The sequence below is a fragment of the Stegostoma tigrinum genome, chromosome 11 (assembly GCF_030684315.1).
Source record: "Stegostoma tigrinum isolate sSteTig4 chromosome 11, sSteTig4.hap1, whole genome shotgun sequence".
NCBI lineage: Eukaryota > Metazoa > Chordata > Chondrichthyes > Orectolobiformes > Stegostomatidae > Stegostoma > Stegostoma tigrinum.
In genome coordinates, this window is record NC_081364.1 from 52,522,482 (window position 1) to 52,543,759 (window position 21,278).

Genomic DNA, 21,278 nt, shown 5'->3' on the forward strand with positions numbered 1-21,278 from the left:
CTAAAATTAGCATGAGAAATTTCAGTATGCTTTACAGAGACAAGCCCTCCATGAAACTCAGAAAGTTGACTGGAAAATTAAGCCTACAGTATTGAGGGAACAAATGTTACACCAAAGGGTTGAGTAGAGAGTCAAATTGGTCCAAAAAGGATATAAATTTAGGAATAAAAATCTGAGATCTGAGGAAGGGGCACTAGACCTGAAACATTAACTCTGACTTCTCTCCACAAAATTCTACTGATCTCATTCTTGAAAATTTTGTTTGTCTCAATATTCACCATCTATTTAGGAGACAAAATTCCAGATTTCAACATTGCTTTGTGCTTCTGGATTTCCCTTCTAAATGCTTGGCTGTATTTGAATATTAGAGCTTGATTATGAACATTCAAGTCCTGTCCATGATTTCCCCACCAATGCACCTAATTTCTCTTCATCTACCCCTTTTAAAATCCTTCTAACATTTTAAAGATCTCAATATAGATCACCTCTCAAGACAATACATCCCTGGTTTAAGGAATCTGTCCACAAAATTTAACTAAATTCCACTAACGTTCTGAAATCTTTTAAACAAGATGAACATTATGCCTTCAATAACTTGTAGGGCTGTTTCTACCCTCTTGGGTGGGTGTGATAGATCCTATGGCAGTTTTTGAGAAAGAGTGGGAAAGGTCTCCTGGTGTCCTGGCCAATAATTAATCCTTAAACAACATCACCATAAAAGAGATTATCTGGTCATTTGTCTAATTTCTTTGCTGCGTGGAAAATTGGCCCACACCTCTCAGACAGAATGTCGGGGTTCAGGTCCCACCTGACCCAGAGGTTTAACACAAAATGTTCGAACAGGTTGATTAAAAAAAAACTATAAAAGCATAAGGTCTAGACCCGAAATGTCAGCCTTCCTGCTCCTCTGATGCTGCTTGGCCTGCTGTGTTCATAATCTTGTTATCTATGAACGCAAAACCCTTTCTTCTTCTGTTCATATAAAACTGTCTGAATTCTGTTCTTGAGTTGAATATTTTTGAAGAATTCTGTTGAATATACAGTTGAATATTTTTCAGTAAATTTAATGGTATCGCACTTTATATGTATATATTTATTTTGTTCTGCATTCTGTTTTAGATTACATCAATTATTAAAAACAAGTCATTTTTTGAAGAAGATCCAGATAAAAGAGCTGACAGAAATCACAGACTAATATTGCTGTCTTCGCTTATTTCACATATTGGAGGAAGTCAATCTGAACTGTGCAACAGATGTGTGCAACTATGTGTCAATCACTCTATTCTTTATTTACTGCAAAAAGCCAATAATAGCTCCTTGTAAGAGTCAGGAGTAAAGGGCTTCGTGAAAAATGCTGACATTTCGGTCGAGCCACAGGATTTCATAAAAATGCAATTTCAAACTCATAAACACTAATCACTAGCTACAATAAATGAATAACTCACCTGGTGAATCCTGTTCACTTGTCCCTCTATGGAATAATCATCTACACAAGTACGTGTTGTGCCCTCATGGCCTGGCATATCAACACAGATCAGGTGCAGGTTCTTAGGTAAAAACTGATCAAGAGCACAAACGTACACATTAAATTACTTCAGTTCAAGATGCACAAGGCTATCTGTTATTCAATCACTCGCAGTGATATCACATGTACTGTGTATGATTCTTCTATAGTCTGCAAGAATGGAGACTTTACCTAGTACAGTATATATATAAAAGATGCTCTTTGCAGCTATAACTTCCACAGTCAAGCCATTATTGATATGCAATTAAATCTGATGGTTAATTTTATCATGATCAATGTTGTGTACTTATTTTTATCCTGATCACTATTTTGTGATAACTTCATATTTACTGCTATTTGGTTCGATGGTCACCCCAAGTAGTGTCTAGTGTGTAATACCACACTAAAGTTAGATACACTTATGTAATTTGTATATTTTTCTATCAGATGCACTGTCAAAACATAATCCAACGCCAATCCTTACAGTTGAGAAAAGTGTGAAAAAAATGGATGTTTCAGGTTTGATTTTGTAAGTACATAACTGGGAAGATCAAACCAACATGTCTTCTTAAGCTGCTTTTACATTTATGCTAATGAGGGCCTTGCAATGCTAGTTCCTTCAGCACTGATCTTGCATAGCTAGATGCAAGCCCCTACCCCCATCTCGGCCACATTCTCCACCCCACAGAAACCTAAATGTATTGACTTGGCTGAGAATTATTGGTCACATATGTTTCAGCAAACTATGTTACCAACATCCCTCTGATACCAACAGAAACAGTTTTATTTGTATTTGTGAATCCAGGCAAGTGGTTCAGGGAAGTTGAAAATGTTCTGCCACCTCAGGTCAATGTTTTGAGGAATTGTGCTCATCTCAGCAATTTTGGAAAAGTGCACATACATCCAAAAGCATTGAAGAAGATGGAGAAGAATCTGAGCATTCTAGTGCATACATCTCTGGAAGACCATGAACAATGTCAAGAAGCCATAGCTAGGGTTTTTCTGCATTCATAAGATAAGACATATTATTCTGTCATTGTACAAAACTTTAGTCACACTTCAAATGTGATATTTAGGCTTTGGAAGAAGTTCAAAGGAGGACCATTAATCTAACTCCTAATTTAAGGCATCTTTGTCAAAAAGAGTTGGATTCTAGAGAAGTAAATGTTCAGATTATCTGATTGAGAATAATAAGATAATGAAAGGAATAGACTGTGTTCCAGTTAAGAGTTTGTTCCAACTAAATTGGTTAAAAGGAATCAAATGTCATGATCTTCAGATATATATGGCCAGATTTATGTTATTAATTACAGCTTTTCTCTGGAACATGCTGCCTGCTCAGCAATGGGCATGCTTCACTGAATTCCTGCAAATTAGAGCTGGACTCGTTACTGATGTGGGTTTAACTCCTACAAAAAGGGAGCTGAGAAATCTCCTGGACCAGGTTCAATCAATTAGATGCACCGGAGAAGAATTTTCTAATTTTCTTCCCCACAATGGCTCGGACTTCTATTCATCTTTTTACCCCACCCAGAAGAGCACAGGGTGAGGTACAGTCTCTGTTTATCATGCTGCACAAGGCACCAAAATTATATCGGACAGTCTGGATGGACCAGTGGGTCTTTTGTTGTCTATCATAGTTCAGCAAAATGGTGATTGTGCAGGCACAGAAGGAGGTGATTTGAGAAAGTGAGGAAGTAATGGAATTAGGAAAGGATCTGCATTTATGAGCAGTGTTACTTGGATTAATTTTAATAATCATGGCCTTTTACATACTTTCTCAAATTGAAAGAATTAAACCAATGACGAATGTGGGAACTAACCTTCACCACAGATAGCCACATGTCCTTGTGAGCTGAAAATCCATGTAACATCAGAATGGAAGGTTTACTACCAGGTTTCCCACGGCAGGAATAGCAGAATCGATAGTTACCACAGTCAGCATTTTTAATCTGCATACCTAACGTTGTTCGCCAGTACCTGTGCAAAAATCACGACAGTCCAGCATACCAGTGACAGGTTTTCTGTTAATTCTTGCAAGTTTTTCAATACAATTTTCTTAAGGATGATGAAAGAGAATAACATTTATGATTAACAAGACAGGTACTACACAAATCCCATGGAGACTTCACTTAAAATACATATCTCAAAAAGAACACGCTCTGCTTCCTGCACTAGCTGGAAGTACAACTGCGCTGTAGACTGAGGAAAAACTATTCTCAAGTGCAATATTATCATTCGGCAATAATAGTTATACCGAACCAAAGTATGATCATGCTTTTATTGATCAGGATCTCACGTCATTTCCTTTCATAATCCACATTTCAGGTTGAGAAGAACTTCCTTTAAAATAAGAAATGATCTTAACCAGGAATGTTCAGTCAGTTTCTCTCAATGTTCTCTGCATTCTGATGAACAGACATAGAATTGTAGAATCCTTAGAGTGTGGAAGCGGGCCATTTGGCCCATTGAGTCCACCCTAACTCTTCAAAAAGCATCCCAACCGGACTAAGTCCCTCACTCTATCCCTGTAACCCTGCATTTCCCATGACTAATCCACCTCGCTGAATGGACGTTATGGGCAATTTAACATGGTCAGTGCAGCTAACCTTTGGATTGTGGGAGGAAACCAGGTCACCCAGAAGAAACCCTTGCAGACACGAGGAGAATGTGCAAACTCTACACAGACAGCCATCTGAGGGTGAAATTGAACTTGCATCCCTAATGTTATGAGGCAGCCATGCGAATGACAGAGTCACCCTGCCATTCGATTGTTTCAAGTCATCAGACTCAAAATGTTAAGTCTGTTTTCCTCCCACAGATGTTGCCAGACCTGCTGAGTTTCTCCAGCAATTTCTGCTTTTGTTTCTCTCAACAGATTAGATTAGATTAGATTCCCCACAGTGTGGAAACAGGCCCTTCGGCCTAAGAAATCCACACTGCCCTTTTGAAGCATCCCACCCAGACCCATTCCCATCACCCTATAACCACTCACCCCTGAACACTACGGGCAATTTAGCATGGCCGATCCACCTAGCCTGCACATGGACTGTGGGAGGAAACCGGAGCACCCGGAGGAAACCCACGCAGACACAGGGAGAATGTGCAAACTCCGCACAGACAGTCACCCGAGGCTGGAATTGAACCCGGGTCCCTGGTGCTGTGAGGCTGCAGTGCTAACCACTGAGCCACTGTGCCGCCTGAACTGTTAAAGTATTTCCATCAGAGATAATGGGAACTGCAGATGCTGGAGAATCCAAGATAACAAAGTGTGGAGCTGGATGAACACAGCAGGCTAAGCAGCATCTCAGGAGCACAAAAGCTGACGTTTTGGGGCTAGACCCTTCATCACAGAGACCACCCTCTCTGATGAAGGGTCTAGGCCCAAAACGTCAGTTTTTGTGTTCCTAAGATGCTGCTTGGCCTGCTGTGTTCATCCAGCTCCACACACTGTTATCTTATAAAGTATTTCCATCATTTTAGTTTTATATTTTCCAGCATCTGTAGTTCTTTGCTTTTCTATTTCAATTTATAGGCAAAGAGGAAAAAACATACCCATTCATCTCAGAACAAGATCAATAATATCTCCTTTTAAATTTGAAAATATAACACTGAAGAAAAGCTGACTATCAGTTTCCAGAACATAAAATGGAATAACAATAATAAATGAAAAGTTGTAAAATTTGAGCAGTCTTAAGCTCACTGGTGCCCATGCAACTCCCTTACTTCACCTGTTTAAATATGAGCTATCGAAAAGCTCTTTATTCTCAAAGATATACTTTGAACACCCCTTCCCTTGGCTCATAAACCTCTGGACAGGCAATAATAACCAACCCCCTGGACATCCTGGTCATTGTTCATTTTACAACAATAATAATCTAGTAGCTGTTTGCTCATTCTGTGTGTAAGTGTAGTCACTATGACAATAAATACAAGTATAACCATCACTAAAAATTAACAAATGTACACTTACCAGTAGTAGAATCGAATGAGTGCTGCAGGACACAGTAGAAAGGAAGCTACAAAAGCTAGAATGGGTATGGCAAGAGTGCCTCCTGCCAGGACACACATGTTCATTAAATCCAAATCCATTTCCCCACTCTCACACCTGAAAGAACAAAGAATAAAAGGAAGAAGAGCATGAATGAAGTAAACAGAAAAAAATCTGCTCAAGTTGTCTGCTCTTCAGCTACTTAGGTCTTGGACTATACTGATATATTTCCTCTGGATTACAAACATAAGCCTGCCTGACATCGTGTAACCAAAGGCAATAAAAGAACTAAGTAAGACTTTTGGGAAGTGGTTGCACCTGCACTTCTTAAAAGTGAGAGTCACTTAAATGTGGAACAAATTAACACTTGCAGCACAACAGTTTACAACTATTAACAGCAGGGTGATCATAGATAGCTTAGGTTTAATGTTGTATACTACAAACTGCTAGCAATTTTTTATTTTTAATATCCAGATGGCTGGTACACTGTACAAAAGGCGATCTTAGAGTCACAACACTATTCTATAACAGGATTAAATATGACAAAACTCACAAGATTATTGGTTCACTTCTGGAAATTCATGTGACGTTTCTAAGATAGACAATCCTGTTTCACAAACAAAAAAATGACGTAATTTGTATTGAAAGGGTTGACCCATCACTTTTGCACAATGTTATCTCAATTAAGACAACTATTTGTGTTTTGATCCCTTCTCTCTTGCTAAGCATTTCTTTTTGTAAATAGCCCTTTATTTTCACTGATTAAGGTGTCCCTAGCCTTCCGTTTTTGTTATTTTATTGCCACATTTGACTGCAAGGGGTATCAGGCGAAAATCATTTGAAGGAGGAAGCCAATTCAGAGGACGAACATTGAGATATTTACCTGTAAGATGTCCCAACCAGTTTAGTGAATTCAAACAGACCCATTCAACATCATGAAAAGTACAGTCTGTTACAGAACTCCTCAGTGGCGTCCTGTGTTCAACCTTCCATCATTCAAATTGCAGTGCAGAAATTCTGGGGAGATGTAGCCCAAGGAAGTGTCCTTCGAACAAATCGACTCATTACCTTACCATAGATTGTTTTTAAAACGAGATCTTTGAAGAAAGATATAACAGTATGCAAATGTTGGAGTGCTGCATCTTTAACAGCACAATGTCCTGTTCTAGAACCGTCCAAATTTGAAACATCATGATCATTATTACAGCACAATTAAGAAACCTTTCAAAACAGCCTAGAACCTTACCAGTGCAACAAGCTTGTGACACAAGTATAAGCATATATAAGCATCTTGTGCGGATGGATATGGCCAGCACATGTTTATACTCATAGTTACATAAAGTTGAATTGACTGTGGGCCTTTCGTTTCCATCTACAATTTTACAAAATGTCTTTTCCCAGTTCTTGTCCAAGCACACGTTGCAGACCACAATGTATACATTTTTGAAATTTATTTTATTTGTATTCTGCCCCATTTGTAAAATTATTGCACTGAATTCTGACTGGCTATCAGGAATAAGCTGATCATTTATTTAACCTTTAAACACAGAGCAAAATATACTTCACAATCCAATTGCACTTACCAGATACACAAACAACAAAGAACAGATGACCTCTAACTCACTAAGCTGCAGTGGGCTTTAAGCCAATGGCAAAACACTGGGGTCAAAGGATCAACGCATTCCAGTTGAATTGCTGGGAGATGGCAGAAAGGAAGTGCTTGAATAAACGATTACCTTATAACAATGAACAGATATCATTCAAACTACAATCTCAGGAATTCAAATAAGGAGTGGTGATCCCCTGCACTGTCGCAGGGAAATGGTAAACAGTGCAACAAGAGATGTGTCCTTCATACTTCCAGGCCACTTCCCTATCACTCTGCCCTGCTGTGCTTGCAGTTATACCTAGTTACTGAGTTTGCTGATCTAAGTCTTTTAGATTCGACACCTCTGCTGGGTTGGTGACTTAATGTTGATGGTGAGCGGTAGCTTCCTGTTGAATCTAGAAGATTTCAAACTCTTTCTTAGGATCTTCAAATTGTTTTTTAGGGACCAGAGCTCGCCACAGAATTTTGGCAATGCACATCCATTTCCCTTGTTTCTATGTCACATGCAGATGCAATCTCTATAAATGAAGTAAGAAGTCTTTGTGCACACTTTAGACAGAAACAATTTGAGAACGATGCAAGGAAATGACTTGTAGTTAGACTCCACAGTCACGCTCTCTCTCTCTCTCTCTCTGAAACAGGTATTATTTAAAATGCTTGGAAATAAAGACAAAAATTTAGTCACTCTTTCTCAATCAGAGTATAGAATTGCTGCGTAAACACCCTGGGTGCAAATTCAATTGATTGTCCATATTGCATAAAGGTCCAATAAATCATTGCACTGCTGTCACGCCCGTTGGTTGCTGCATTTTTGCTGTGTTCTCATCTTGTCAGGAACAGAGCAAAATCTTTTTGCTTTCACTACATAGCCTAAGTATTTGACATCAGGCACCTACAATTACATCTTTTTCTCCTTCAGCATTAAATTCATCTAATGACCTCTCCCTCGCAGTCACATGATATTCTGATTGTGCTTTGTAATGGCTTATTCTATCACATATCTCCATTGATAGAGTAGAAGATCAACCACAGTTATTTCTACTCTGGGAAGATCACTGTCCATCTCATGCTGTTTGCCATGATATTCTTTTGGAGGAGTGGAAATGCCAAACACACAAGCACCCATCTGTGTCTCCCAAAAGGCATCCAGACTGTAGGTAGAAAACAGCTGCTTTCAGCCAGCTTCAATTTCAGTAACCAGTCTTCACATGGAGCATCGTAAAGTTGCTTTGGCAAGTTGTGGAAAACATTTCTTCAGTGGTAGGCATGGAGTAATGAAATCTCTTCAATGCTTTACTGAGCTCCTTTGGGTCTAAGTACAATCTCAGTCTTCCAGAATTTTGCACTCCAGCTAAACAAAGTCTAGAGGAGTTGTTACTTTTTTGATTGCTCCCTTCTTTCTCAGCTTTCCACCTTGTTTTTTAGACTAGACTTTAAAGACAGCTCAAATTCTCCTTGATGGATGCTGAGTTAGTCTTACACTCTTACCTGCTTCACCAGCAAACCATTCAAACCTTGAAAAACACCTTGTCACTTAGTGGCATGAGGAACACTGCAAGTCTCCTCTAGCATAAATAGGGTTACCAGTCCAAGCTTGAAACTTATTTCAGCTGAGCTGAGTGGATTTTGCTTAACATCTATTAACTAGAACTCCAGATCGTCATTCTTCCCATTACATTGGCTTTCAGCATCCTTTGTCATCTTGGGATGTACATCATTCCATCATATATCCTTAACCTTACTTTCATGTTGAGGTCACTGTCTTCTGCCAGGTTTGTGGAACTCACAATGTTGTAGAAAGCACTGGTATCTATCATCACTTCACAGTCCCTCATTGCTCTCCCTCTGCAGTTAGCATTTAAACAGTCACAAACCATTTATCACCATAGGTCTTACAATGCCAACCTGTTGTGTGGTGAATCACCATCTGCCATCTCTCTCATTGTCACCATTCTAGGCCTACCTTGCTTCTTTGTCGCTAAACACTCATATGCAGTGATTCCGCTTCTTCCAGTTAGAGCACTGCTCTCCCCACACTCCAATGCCTCTACTTCCTCAGAAGGCTAAGGAAATTCAGCATGTCTGCAATAATTCGCCAACGTTTATAGATGCACCATAGAAAACATCTTACTTGGGTGCATCACAGTGTGGTATGGCAACTGCTCTGCCCAAGACCACAAGGAATTACATGAAAACCAGCCTTCCTTCCATTGGCTCTGTCTATACTTCCTGGTACCTCGGGAAAGCAGCTAACATAATCAAGAACCCCTCCCACCCCTGTTATACTCTTTTTTTTATCAGGCAGAAGATACAAAAGTTTGAAAACACAGACCAATAGATTCAAGAACAATTTCTTCCCCGCTGTTATCAGACTTATGAATGGACCTTTCGTTTTTAGAGTTGATCTTGCTCTGCACCTTTGTTGTAGCTGTAACATGATATTCTGCATTCTGTTCTATTATCCTGATGTACTTATGCAAGGTATGATTTGTCTGGTTGGCACTCAAAACAATACTTTTCACTGTATCTTGGTACATGTGACAACAATAAATCAAATCGAATCAAAACACTGGACATGCTATATTTTCTTTTGAGTGACATCTCCTGCAATATTTACAGCCTACTCCCTGGCTTTGATCTTTCTGGCGGATTTTCTGCAAATACTTTCTCCCATTTTCTATTATGTAATTCTCATTCAGGATGGAGTGCAATATAACATAATGCAAAGCTTCATCTGTTCGCCCATTAGAACACCCTAGGTGATAACTGACAACCTCGCGTCAAATAGCTTCTTGAGAATATATTTCTCCTCTCTGAGGGATGTTTTATGCCTAAGACAATCTGACCTCTGCTGCTGAACACAAATTCTACATTCGTAACAATAATATGGAATTCAAAGTATGCCTTCAAATAGAATAGATCATAGAATCCCTACAGTGTGGAAACAGGCCCTTTTGCCCAACAAGTTCACACCAACCCTTGGAGCATCCCACCTTGACCCATTCCCTATAACCCACACATCCCTGAACACTATGGGCAATTTAACATGGCCGATCCACCTAGCCTGCACATCTTTGGAGCGTGGGAGGAAACTGGAGCACCTGGAAGAAACCCATACAGACACAGGGAGAATGTGCAAACTCCACACAAACAGTCACCTGAGGGTGGAATTGAACCCGGTCCCTGGCCCTGCAGGGCAACAGTGCTAACCACTAAGCAGCTGTGCTGCCCCAAACCAAACACCAGCAATCAAATCTTGTCTGGATTCTATGCTCCGCAATGCAATATAGCTGTAGCATTGACAACAGAGTTGCTACTGTTATTTGGTCAATCTTTTTACTTAATTCTGTAGCTACTAGTGAAAAAAAAAATTCTGTGCCATCGTTCTGCTAATTTCCACAGCAGCAAGAAATGAAAACTTCACAATCATTCTGACTCACCCAGCACTTCAAAGTTTCAGGCTGCAGTTGTTAATTCTTTCGTGCTGTTTTCTGATAGTGGCTGACTCTCTTGTAACTCTGGAAATTTATTCAATCTCAGTTTTTCAGTTCTGACAGCATGTTTCAAGTGATGTATTTCATGAGTGATACAAACTAAAGTGAAAGCAGCTTACAGCAAAGGTCACATGACTACAGCAAGCCAGCTAGTACACTATGTACTATGCAAATACACACGTACAGAGTCATAGAGATGTACAGTTCGGAAGCAGGTCCTTCCATCCAAGTGGTCCATGCTGACCAGATATCCTAAATTAATCTAGTCGCATTTGCCAGCATTTGGCCCATATCCCTCTAAACCCTTTCTATTCAAATACCCATCTAGATGTCTTTTAAATGTTGTAATTGTACCAGCCTCCACCATTTCCTCTGCTAGCTCATTCCGCACATGCACCATCCTCTGTGTGAAAAAGTTGACCCTTAGGTCCCTTTTAAATTTTTCCCCTCTCAACTTAAACCTATACCCTCTAGTTTTGAACTCCCCTACCCTGGGAAAAAGTCCTTGGCTAGTCATCCTATCCATTCTCCCTATGATTTTAAAAACGTCTATAAAGGTCATTCCTCAGCTTCCAATGCTCCAGGAAAAATAGCTTCATGCTAGTCAGCATCTCCCGAAAGTTCAAACTCTCCAACCCCAGCAACAGCCTTGTAAATCTTTTCTGAACCCTTTCAAGTTTCACAACATCCTTCCTATAACAGGGTGACCAGAATTGAACACATTATTCCAAAAGTGGCCTAAACAAAGTCCTGTACAGCCGCAACATGAAAAACGAATTTGCATCCAAGTGTCTTCCAGGAATTCAGAGCTCCTAAACTGTTTAAAACCAATTAACAATTTTAAAGTGTAGTCATTGTTGTAAATGAAAATGTAAGAAATGTGGCATTTGAGCAAAGTAATGTTCCATAAACAGCAATGTGATAGTAACCAAATAACTGGATTTCATGTGTTAATTGAATGATAAATATTGGAATACCTTTAAAAATATGTACAGGGTCACAGTCTAACATCTCAACCATAAAACAGCACCTCTTAAGAGTGCAGCTGGGGGTGGCATGGTGGCACAGCGGTTAGCGTTGCTGCCTCATACGCCAGGGACCCGGGTTCGATTCCAGCCTCCGATGACTGTCTGTGAGGAGTTTGCACATCCTCCTCATGTCTGCGAGGGTTTCCTCCGGGTGCTCCAATTTCCTCCCACAGTCCAAAGATTTGCAGGTTGGGTGGACTGGCCATGCTAAACTGCCCATAGTGTTCAGGGATGTGTAGAATAGGTGGGCTATGGGGGGGGTGGGAATGGGTCTGGGCGGGATGCTTTGAGGTTCAGATGGACTTGATGGGCCGAAGGGCCTGTTTCCACACTGTAGGGATTCTATGATTCATGTTCTCAGTGCTGCACTGAAGTATAACCCTGTCTGTGAACCACAGTCTCCTGAATGGGACTGAAACTCATATCCCTCTTATTCAGAGGTTACACTCATATGTTCTGGTTGCTGCAAAGCAGTTTGGGTAATCAGACAGAGTAAAGCACCAGTTTACCTTGGAGATAAGATAGTGAACTGACTCAGTAACTTTAAGCACCTCCCCTGCTATCCTGAACACTAAACCATAAAGAGCAGGCAGTCCCATTTATAAATGGACTTCAAACTGGTGCTGGAAAGTTTCAGCTTCCTGCAAAGACTTGCTTTAAAAGTATTTTTAGGTGATAAACTGGGCCATTCAGAGCTTTTAAACTTACATCAAATGCTCTTCTGTGTTACACATGAAGTATAGCTCTCAGTGGATGGCACATGGCGGGACATTACTGAGGTAAAAGTCTGTGTCACTGGGCTCAGGGTGAGGTGCTGCCATCAACCTACTCAGGTCTGCGACTGGCCACTCATATAAGCTGGCATCAGCAGTATAACTACATGTAGGAGCGCAGGGAAAAGAGAGCAGGGCTAGTGTGTTCCACCCATCGAGCCTACCCCATCAAGTAACTAGATCATGTCTGATTTCCACCTTAATGCCATTAGCTTACAACTATTCCCATATTCCACCACACTTTACAATTTCAGTTAAATTTTCAAAAACTAACAATAACAGCCAACCTTTAACCATTGCTTGATACATGTAAACTATAAATTATTTGCACGTCTATGATATATCATTCTGCAGTAAACTGCAACAACCAGACAAAGGAAGTAATTTCACTTATTGTCAAAACTAGCAAAACTGAAGTTCAAACACACATATTAGAAATTAAAATACAAGGTCAAATTCAGCTGTTTGTTAAGCACAGTACAAGGTAAACTATCACCTTGTTACATCCAGACCTTGAGCAAGGTTGCCCAGTCTGTTACAGCTCCAGGTGGAATATCCCAAATTATTCAGCTCTTGAATGAAAACAGATGAACTGCACCTCCCTCCTTTATTCATCTGCTCTTGGTTTGCAGAATGAAATGCAGTCTGGGTGCCTTTAAATATGGTGTCCAGTAGGTGGAACCTATAGAGGCTCAGGGGTTAGTACTGCTGCCTCACAGTGCCAAGGACCCAGGTTTGATTCCACCCTTAGGTGACGGCCTGTGTGGAGTTTGCACATTCTCCCAGTGTCTGTCTAGGTTTCCTCTGGTTTCCTCCCAAAGTCCAAAGGTGTGCAGGTTAGGTGGATTGGCCACACTAAATTGCCCATTGTGACCAGGGATGTGCAGGCTAGGTGGGTTAGCCATTGGAAATACAGGGTTACAGGAACAGGGTGGTGGGATGCTCAGAGAATTGATGTGCACTCAATGGGCCGAATCACCTGTTTGCACACAATAGGGATTCTATAGGGGTCTGGCGAGGAGAAGAACTTCCAACTCACTAAATTTGATGTTTACCTATGCATGAATATGGAATAAGGTGGGAAGGAAGAAATTGTACAAAAAAAACCTGACTCGCCTCCATGTAGAAGTACATTACAGCTTTAGGCTCAAAGCTACACTTAGTTCCTGAAAAAAAACAAATTTTTCTGCCCCATCAGAAATTTTACAAGGGATTGGTAAGGCCCAGGGCAGCTTGTCCACTTGCCCAATTATTGGTCATGGACACTGCTGTTGGGACAACAGAACTGCCAACCAATGAGATTGGCCAGTAGCTCTCGGGGTGGGGCTTCCCCGAGTGACTGACATGCATCAATTAGCACAGAGTATTGCATGGCTGAGGGATGGTTTAAATTGGTTAGGATGTGGTCCCTGCTGATCTTATTGCAGGAGGGGCAGGAAACCACACCATCTAAAAATTTTTGCCCTTTTCATCTACTTTTGAGAACTCCGTCTTAACCACCTGAATCTGCTCAATCTTTAAAGCTTCTTAAAATTTATATTGAAGACCAAACTTTCAGTCAATGTTCCAAACTCTCCCACTTATTGTTTATTGTCTTCTGCATGGACAGTCAGATTTCATGTGCAATGTTCTTCTTTGTTGAAGACACTCTATAAATTCCTGAAGAAGGGTCCAGACCCAAAACGTCAGCCTTCCTGCTCCTCTGATACTGCTTGGCCTGCTGTGTTCATCCACCTTGTTATCTCAGGCTCCAGCATCGGCAGTTCCTACTAGTTCTATAAATGAAATTGTTTTCTCCACTGACAATTTACATAATTTATCCCATTACAATAGCTGCCAGTACCTCGATGACAAATTGTAATTTCATAAATGGATAGCTATACATTTGTCATAAAAAGATTCACGCTCCAGAGATACTGCTTATCCGAGATAAGTGGCTTATGGCTGCAAGGTAAGTGTGAAAGGATTATTATCGCAGCTTCACTGTAATTGGCTTCTCAGGAATCAGACCCTCAATCCATTCATTGCATTGTTTCAGCTTTTGGATAATAATTGTGTGAAAAGTTGATATCACTACCACCATCCTTCACCTAGAGAGTATATCATCCTTGGGTTTGTGGAAAGTAAACGGTAGAACTTAAACAATGGAACTTGGAAGACAAAGACACCATTTCGGAGTATGTTTACCTCTGGAGAGCTGAGAAAACTTTACAGATCTTTTCATCAAGGCACTGAATATATTGGGTAGAATCTATGGAACCAAATTGTATGCAGAGTGGTGTTTTAACATTTCATATTTCATGCACTAAACAACACCATCAAATTTCTTTATTGTTTTTGCCTCCTCCTGAGAAGGGTCAGGCAAAGCCAGCAGTTCATGCATTTCTTACCCAACTGCTCATTTTGAACAAATAATTTCAGAAAGCAAATGTTGGCATCTATTTAATTGTGAAAGTCCTCTATCATCCAATTCATAGATTCATAGATGTGAAGGTGCTGGCGTTGGACTGGGGTACATAAAGTCAGAAGCCACACAACACCAGCCTATAGCCCAACAGGTTTATTTGAAATCACAAGCTTTCAGAGCATTGCTCCTTCACCAGGTGAAGTGGAGGGAAGCGCACAGGCACAGAACTTATAGGCAGAGTGATCATTACAAGATAATTCCAGGTAATTAAGAGTGTCAAAAGAAAGTACAAATTGTGTGAGTGAAGTGTCAACAACTAATAGCAAGTGAAGGGATGACCTATGATTTGATTAATTGAGACAGAGATTTAATTAGAAAAAATCAAAAATAAGATGGTACGAGAGATAAATTTGACATTTTTGCATCCCAGATTCCCACCACCCTCTGAGTGAAAAAATGATTTTTCCCCCAAATCCCCTCTGAATCTCCTGCCCCATACCTAAACTATGCCCTCTCATGGTCGACCCCTCAACCAAGGGGAACAGGTGCTTTCCGTCCATCTTTCCCATACCCCTCATAAGCATATACACCTCAATCATCCCTCCCCTCAGTCTTTTCTGCTCCGAGGAAAACCACCAAAACTATCCATCCTCTCCTTATAGCTCAATTTCTTCATCCCAGGCAACATCCTGGTGAGCCTCCTCTGTACTTCCTCCAGTGCTATCGCATCCTTCCATTTGTGAGGTGACCAGAACCGCCATGGTCTGACCAATGCTATGTAACAAGCTCCAATATCACCTCCTTGCTCTTATTTTCTATGCCAAGCCTGACGAAAGCAAGTGATACATATGCCTTCTTATCTATCCTATTCATGTGCTCTGCTGACTCCAGAGGTCTGTGAATAACTACCCCAAGATCCCTCTGTTCCTCTAAACTACCCAGTGTCCTGCCATTCATTAAATACCCCGTCATCTTGTTTCTTTTTCCAAAGTTCATTACCTTGCACTTATCAGGGTTAAATACCATTTACAACTTCTCTGCCCTCGTGACTGATTTGTCTGTATCTTCCTGTAACCCACAACCATTTTCTCTGGTATTAACCACTCTACCAATCTTGGTACCATCTATAAACTTGTCTATCATTCTCCCCCACCTTTTCATCTATTTCATTTACATGTAAAACAAACAATAAGGGTCCCAGTACTAATCTTTGTGATATACTGCTGGATACTGGCCTCCGGTCACTCAACCTTCTGCCACGAGCTTTTGTGTCCTACTACTACGCCTGTTTCTGATCCACCCTGCTAAGATTCCTTCGGTACCATGTGCTTTAACCTTCTCAAACATCTCCCATGTGGACCTTGTCAAAAGCTTTGCTAAAATCCATATAAACGACATCAACTAACCCAAGCCTTTCCAAGTGGGTATTAATTTGTTCTTTCAGAATTTTCACCAATAGTTTCCCTTCAGCTGACATGATACTCACTGGTCTGTAATTTCCTAGTTCATCTCTACCACCCTTCTTAAAAACTGGAGCCACATTAGCCATTCTCCAATCCTCTTGTACTTACTCTGCGGCCAGAGGGGAAGTAAAACTTTGTGTCAGAGCCCCTGCAGTTTCCTGCCTTGCCTCCTACAGCAGCCTGGAATGCAATTCATCCAGGCCAGGGGATCTGTCACCTGCTAAACCCAACAGAGCCTTCAATGCATCCCAATTTCTTATGTCAAATTGTGCAAGTTCCTCACAGACCTTGTTCCTGAATTCCTTACCTACATTCTCCTTTTCCAAAGTGAAGACCAAAGAGTATTTATTCAACACCCTTCCAATATCCTGCAGCTTAACATAGAGATTGCCCCTTCGTCCTTAATGACCCCTATTCTTTCCCTGGTTAACCTCTTCCCTTTAATATATTTATAAAATATCTTAGGGTTCTCCATAATCCGGTTTGGGAGTCCTTTTCTCATGCCCCCATTTTTTGCTCTTCCAATTGCTTTCTTAAGTTCCCTCTTGCACTTTCTGCATCCCTCTATGTCGCCGCAGCTGAATTGTTCCCATTGGACTTGCTAAAAGCCCTGCTCTTCTTCCTCATCCAGTTCTGAATTGTCCAAGACATCCAGGGTTCTCTTATTGCTGCTACATTTCCCTCTAAAGAATACATGTTAGACCTGCACTCTCCCCAGCTCCTTTTGGAATGCTCCCCATTGCTCCTCTGTAGGCTTAACCCCTAGGAGCTGTTCCCAGTCTACTGTGGCCAGATCCTGCTTTATTTTAATAAAATCTGCCTTCCCCCAATCCGCAGCTATCTTTGGCAGACTGTCTTTTTCCTTGCCCAGAAGAAATTTGAATTGTACCGTGTTGTAGTTGCTACGGTGAAAATGTTCCTCCACTGCCACATTGAACACTTGCCTGGCTTAATTCCCCAGAGCCTGTTCCAGCAGTTCATCCTGCCTAGTTGGGCCTTCTGTGTATTTTACAAAAATTTCCCCAGGTACATTTTAAGAAATCTGGCCCCCCAACAAACCCTTAACACTATGACTATCCTAATTTATGTTGAGAATGTTGAAATCCCTTAGTATAATTACTCAATAACTAATTACTGATTATTACTCTTACACACCTCTGTGAACGATCGCATATTTGCATTTCTATTTCGGGCTGAGTTTTTGTGGGCCGACAATACATTCCCGGTAAAGTCACTGCCCCTTAGCATTCCTAATTTCTAACCACAAAGCCTTATTTCAGTATCCTTCCAAGATATCATCTCTCCTTATTGCAGTAATTGTCTTCTTCATTAATAGTGCGACACCACTACCCTTTTTACACCCTTACCCGTCTCACCTAAAGATCCTACAGCCCAGAAAGCTAAGCTGCCAGGCTAGCCCTTCCCTCAACCATGCTTCTGTAATGACAATAATATCATACTTCCATGTGTCAATTCAAACCATTAACTCATCAGTCTTACCTATTACATTCCTGGCATTAAAGTAAAGACCACCCAGCCTTGACCTACTCTCTTGACACTCAACACAGCTGAGCCCACTGACACTTCCTTCCTTTGCTGTAACATGATGTGTCTCTGTTTCATTGATATTCTATGTTCCCTTCCCCTGCCAGACTAGTTTAAACTTACTCCAACAGCACTAGCAAATTTACCTGCAAGGATGTTGATCCCACTGTGGTTCAGGTGTAGACCTGTCCATTTACATACATCCCACTTTCCCGAAAAATGGTGCTGGTGAACAGAGAATTTAGAACTCTCCCTCTTATGCCTATATTTGAGCATTCATCTGTCCGATTTTCCGATTTCTATATTTGCTAGCACGTGGCACCCTAATGATTGAGATCTTGCTTTTTAAACCTACTGCCTAGCTCCCTGAATTCTTGATGCAAGACCTCATTGCTCACTTTGCCCATATCACCTGCCCAATCTTCTCCCAAGATCTAGTCAGTACTCTTATGGCTGGATCTGATCAGCCTGAGCACAAAGTGTTTTTTTTGTTCTGAATGCTTCAGGATTGCATCCTAGAGCCACTGGGAACAGCCACCTCCCCGCCACTTACTCATAAATCACCTTATCTGCAATAGGGCGCAGACAACCAAATTGATGACATGTACAACACTGCAGTTTACATGTTCTTGCTGGTTTTGGGAAAATCCTTCTACTTCCGGCTTCTTTCTCCATATATTTGTCAGTTGGGTTAATATTAGTATAACATTCTTGCTCTGTTTAACAGAAAAAAGCAAGTGCTGAAGGATGGAACCAGAGCCGAGCTTTATTTACCTTAATTCATATTGCAAACATGTTCCTCTTAACCAAGCCCCTATTAGTTTTTGGTCTCTTTCTAAGTGTATCCCCAGTTAATGCCCACCACTTGTATACTATTAAACACAACTAATTACCATTAACAGAGACCTCCTCTCTCCACAAATACAAATTAGAGATATGAACAAACTAGGTTTCAAAACAAAATACACTGAAGACATCCATATTTTGCACAAAACATTGCACTGAGATATCTAAGAAATTGTACTTTCAGTTTATTATTGAATTCTTACGGAGTTAGTAAGCAGAGATTGAGGCCACCTAATAGGAAACCTGCTTAAATTCTCACTCTGGAAACTGCCCTAGATACGTTGAGCTCCCTTGGTTCAGGTTTCCATGCTGACATTCCTATATCTAATACATCAACTGCTTCTATGGCATTCCTGTGATGCATTGACACTTATCCTAATTTTATCTTTGCCTGTAGTAGCTAGACCTGCTAAAAATGCTTTCATCTGCTGCCTGACTTTAATCCTTCCTTTGTATTGACACCCGAGTGTAGTATTTGAACTACTTCAAAATCAGTCAATCATTGGGTCTGCTGCTGTTTGGATTGCCTCAGTGAAGACTGAAAGAAAAGACTGTTTCCCCAGGATCATCTTTCTTGGAGATTCCTTTCAGAAACTCCAGCAGAAAGTCCATACATTCACAACCAAGCAACTGTTGGCCATCCATTTACATATATAGTACCACAAATTTTACCTAATAAAGCGAGTGACAATGTCAAGGGCATACTTTATTTCCTTTTTGGTGAGGATGTAACATCCATCCACAAATCTATTAGTTAGACAGTTCAGGCTCTGTCAATTTCAAAGGGTAATCACACCCCAGCAATTTACAGTTATTTTCTGAAATCTTCAACAAATGGACACACAAATTTTAGTTCCTGCACAATCAGTATGCAATTAACAATCATTATAAATTGATGTTATTTACAGTGATATACGTCTGACATTAAATTACAGCATGCTCATAATAATCAGATTGAAAAATGCTTTTAACATCTTGATTTTTAAGTAGATTTATCCTTTGTAGATATTTTCTGGGCAGATTTGCCAGCTCGTGGTTCCAAAATCCTGTTTTGAAGCCATCCTGCTGGCTGCTAGGAAGGATGTCACTGTAAATATGACTTGCACCACCACATCAACTTGTGCAGTCCAGATTTACCCTGAGGCTGTTAACTTCACATTGTGAACTGTGACAAGATCGAACCATTTACACCTCAACATTGACAGTGTAACTGAAGATTCAACACTTTGTAGTTTAGATAACAATGTCCCTTCAAATCTTTTCTCCTAATCACAAAGATCTTACTCTCACTCCATCAAGTCCTTTTATTCTGATTGAACGGAATTCTAATTCTGACTATGACTCGTGTCCTGATTTAACAGAATTCTCAAACCCACATCTTCCTAACAACAGTAACACTGCAGTGCAGGTCTCTTGAAGTAGACTGCAATAACTTTACAATGCCAAATAGTCACATGCAGTCCATCCTCTGATCCATGACCACAATCTACTGCATTGTCCCTGACATTCGCTCATGTACCTCCAACATCAGAACATGATGACAGTCAGAATATAATGACAGATTTAAATAATACTGTTTGGTATTGTCATGCTTTGCACGAACAAATAAATTACAGTTGTGATGCAGTCGTGCAGCTAAGAATGAAACATAATTCCATTCTTATCAGAAGAACAACAGCAATTATCAGATGCCCTTGTGTGAACATTTGGTACATGTAGCCTGCAAGGAGAGCTGGAATGTTTCTTTCTTGGATTAATGCATTAATTAACAGTCCAAGAAATCTGATCACTGAGAATGTGGTTCAGAGGAGGTAGGGGGCATGGGCCAGTTACAATATTCCTGCTATCTGAATAATTTAATCATCCAGACATACAGTAATGATACTTGCACAACCCATTGTCTGTACATGGAATATACTGCAGATCTATAAAGCCACTTAAAACGCATGGTGCTTCCTAAATGGGAGGTATAAATTGGCTATTGATACATACACTTTAGAAGCAGAGGGATGGCTGAAGAAAGTAATGAGAGAGCAGCAAAGCCCAGGTGTAGGCAGTGAACAGGAAGAGGGGCTTCCTATACCCTCAGAAATCAGGTAGATGTCCATGTGTCGGAGCTACTGATGGAAGGAAGGGATTAAAAAAATTACAAGAACATCCACCACATAGGTGCAATGTCAGAAGAAATTCACTGATTTCACACTGAAGTTGTTCAGGCCGAATATTGCTCTTTTACACGCTGCTCAAACCTCCACTATTTACACTCTCACTGATTACAAAACGTTGCTCCTCTGCTCCTCTTCACTCTCCTATACTTACAGCACCACATTTCATTATAATCCTAACGCACACTGACTACCTTTGTGCTGAGCAGCCTGCCAAGGAAATTTCACGTAATGGCCAGAATCTTGCTGGGCCCTGAACAATGTGAGCCTATGGTGAGGAATTTGGGAAAATGGTGTGAGAAGTCCAGCGAGGCCTTTTTCGACGCCAATGAGTTGTATTTTCCAACCAAGTTCTGGTTGTTTGTGAGCAGCAAGAGGTTTGTTACCGCCATCACTCCAGGTCCCAGTGTGCAAAGTAGGACACCAATTTCCCTTTATCCATCATAGTTGCAG

At 40.7% G+C, this 21,278-nt stretch overlaps 1 protein-coding gene across 2 annotated transcripts in view; it reads right to left on the bottom strand.

Annotated features, from left to right (window-relative positions):
* LOC125460131 (monoacylglycerol lipase abhd6-A-like) overlaps positions 1 to 21,278 on the bottom strand; it is a 74,000-nt gene that overhangs the window by 29,878 nt on the left and 22,844 nt on the right. For both annotated transcript variants that reach the window (XM_048547250.2, XM_059649952.1), the window contains exons 2-4: positions 5,478 to 5,612; positions 3,328 to 3,484; positions 1,446 to 1,559 (exon numbers count right to left, since the gene is read on the bottom strand). In XM_048547250.2, the coding sequence (XP_048403207.2) occupies positions 1,446 to 1,559; positions 3,328 to 3,484; positions 5,478 to 5,596 (390 nt within the window). In that variant the 5' untranslated portion in view covers positions 5,597 to 5,612. The remainder of the gene's footprint in view (positions 1 to 1,445; positions 1,560 to 3,327; positions 3,485 to 5,477; positions 5,613 to 21,278) is intronic.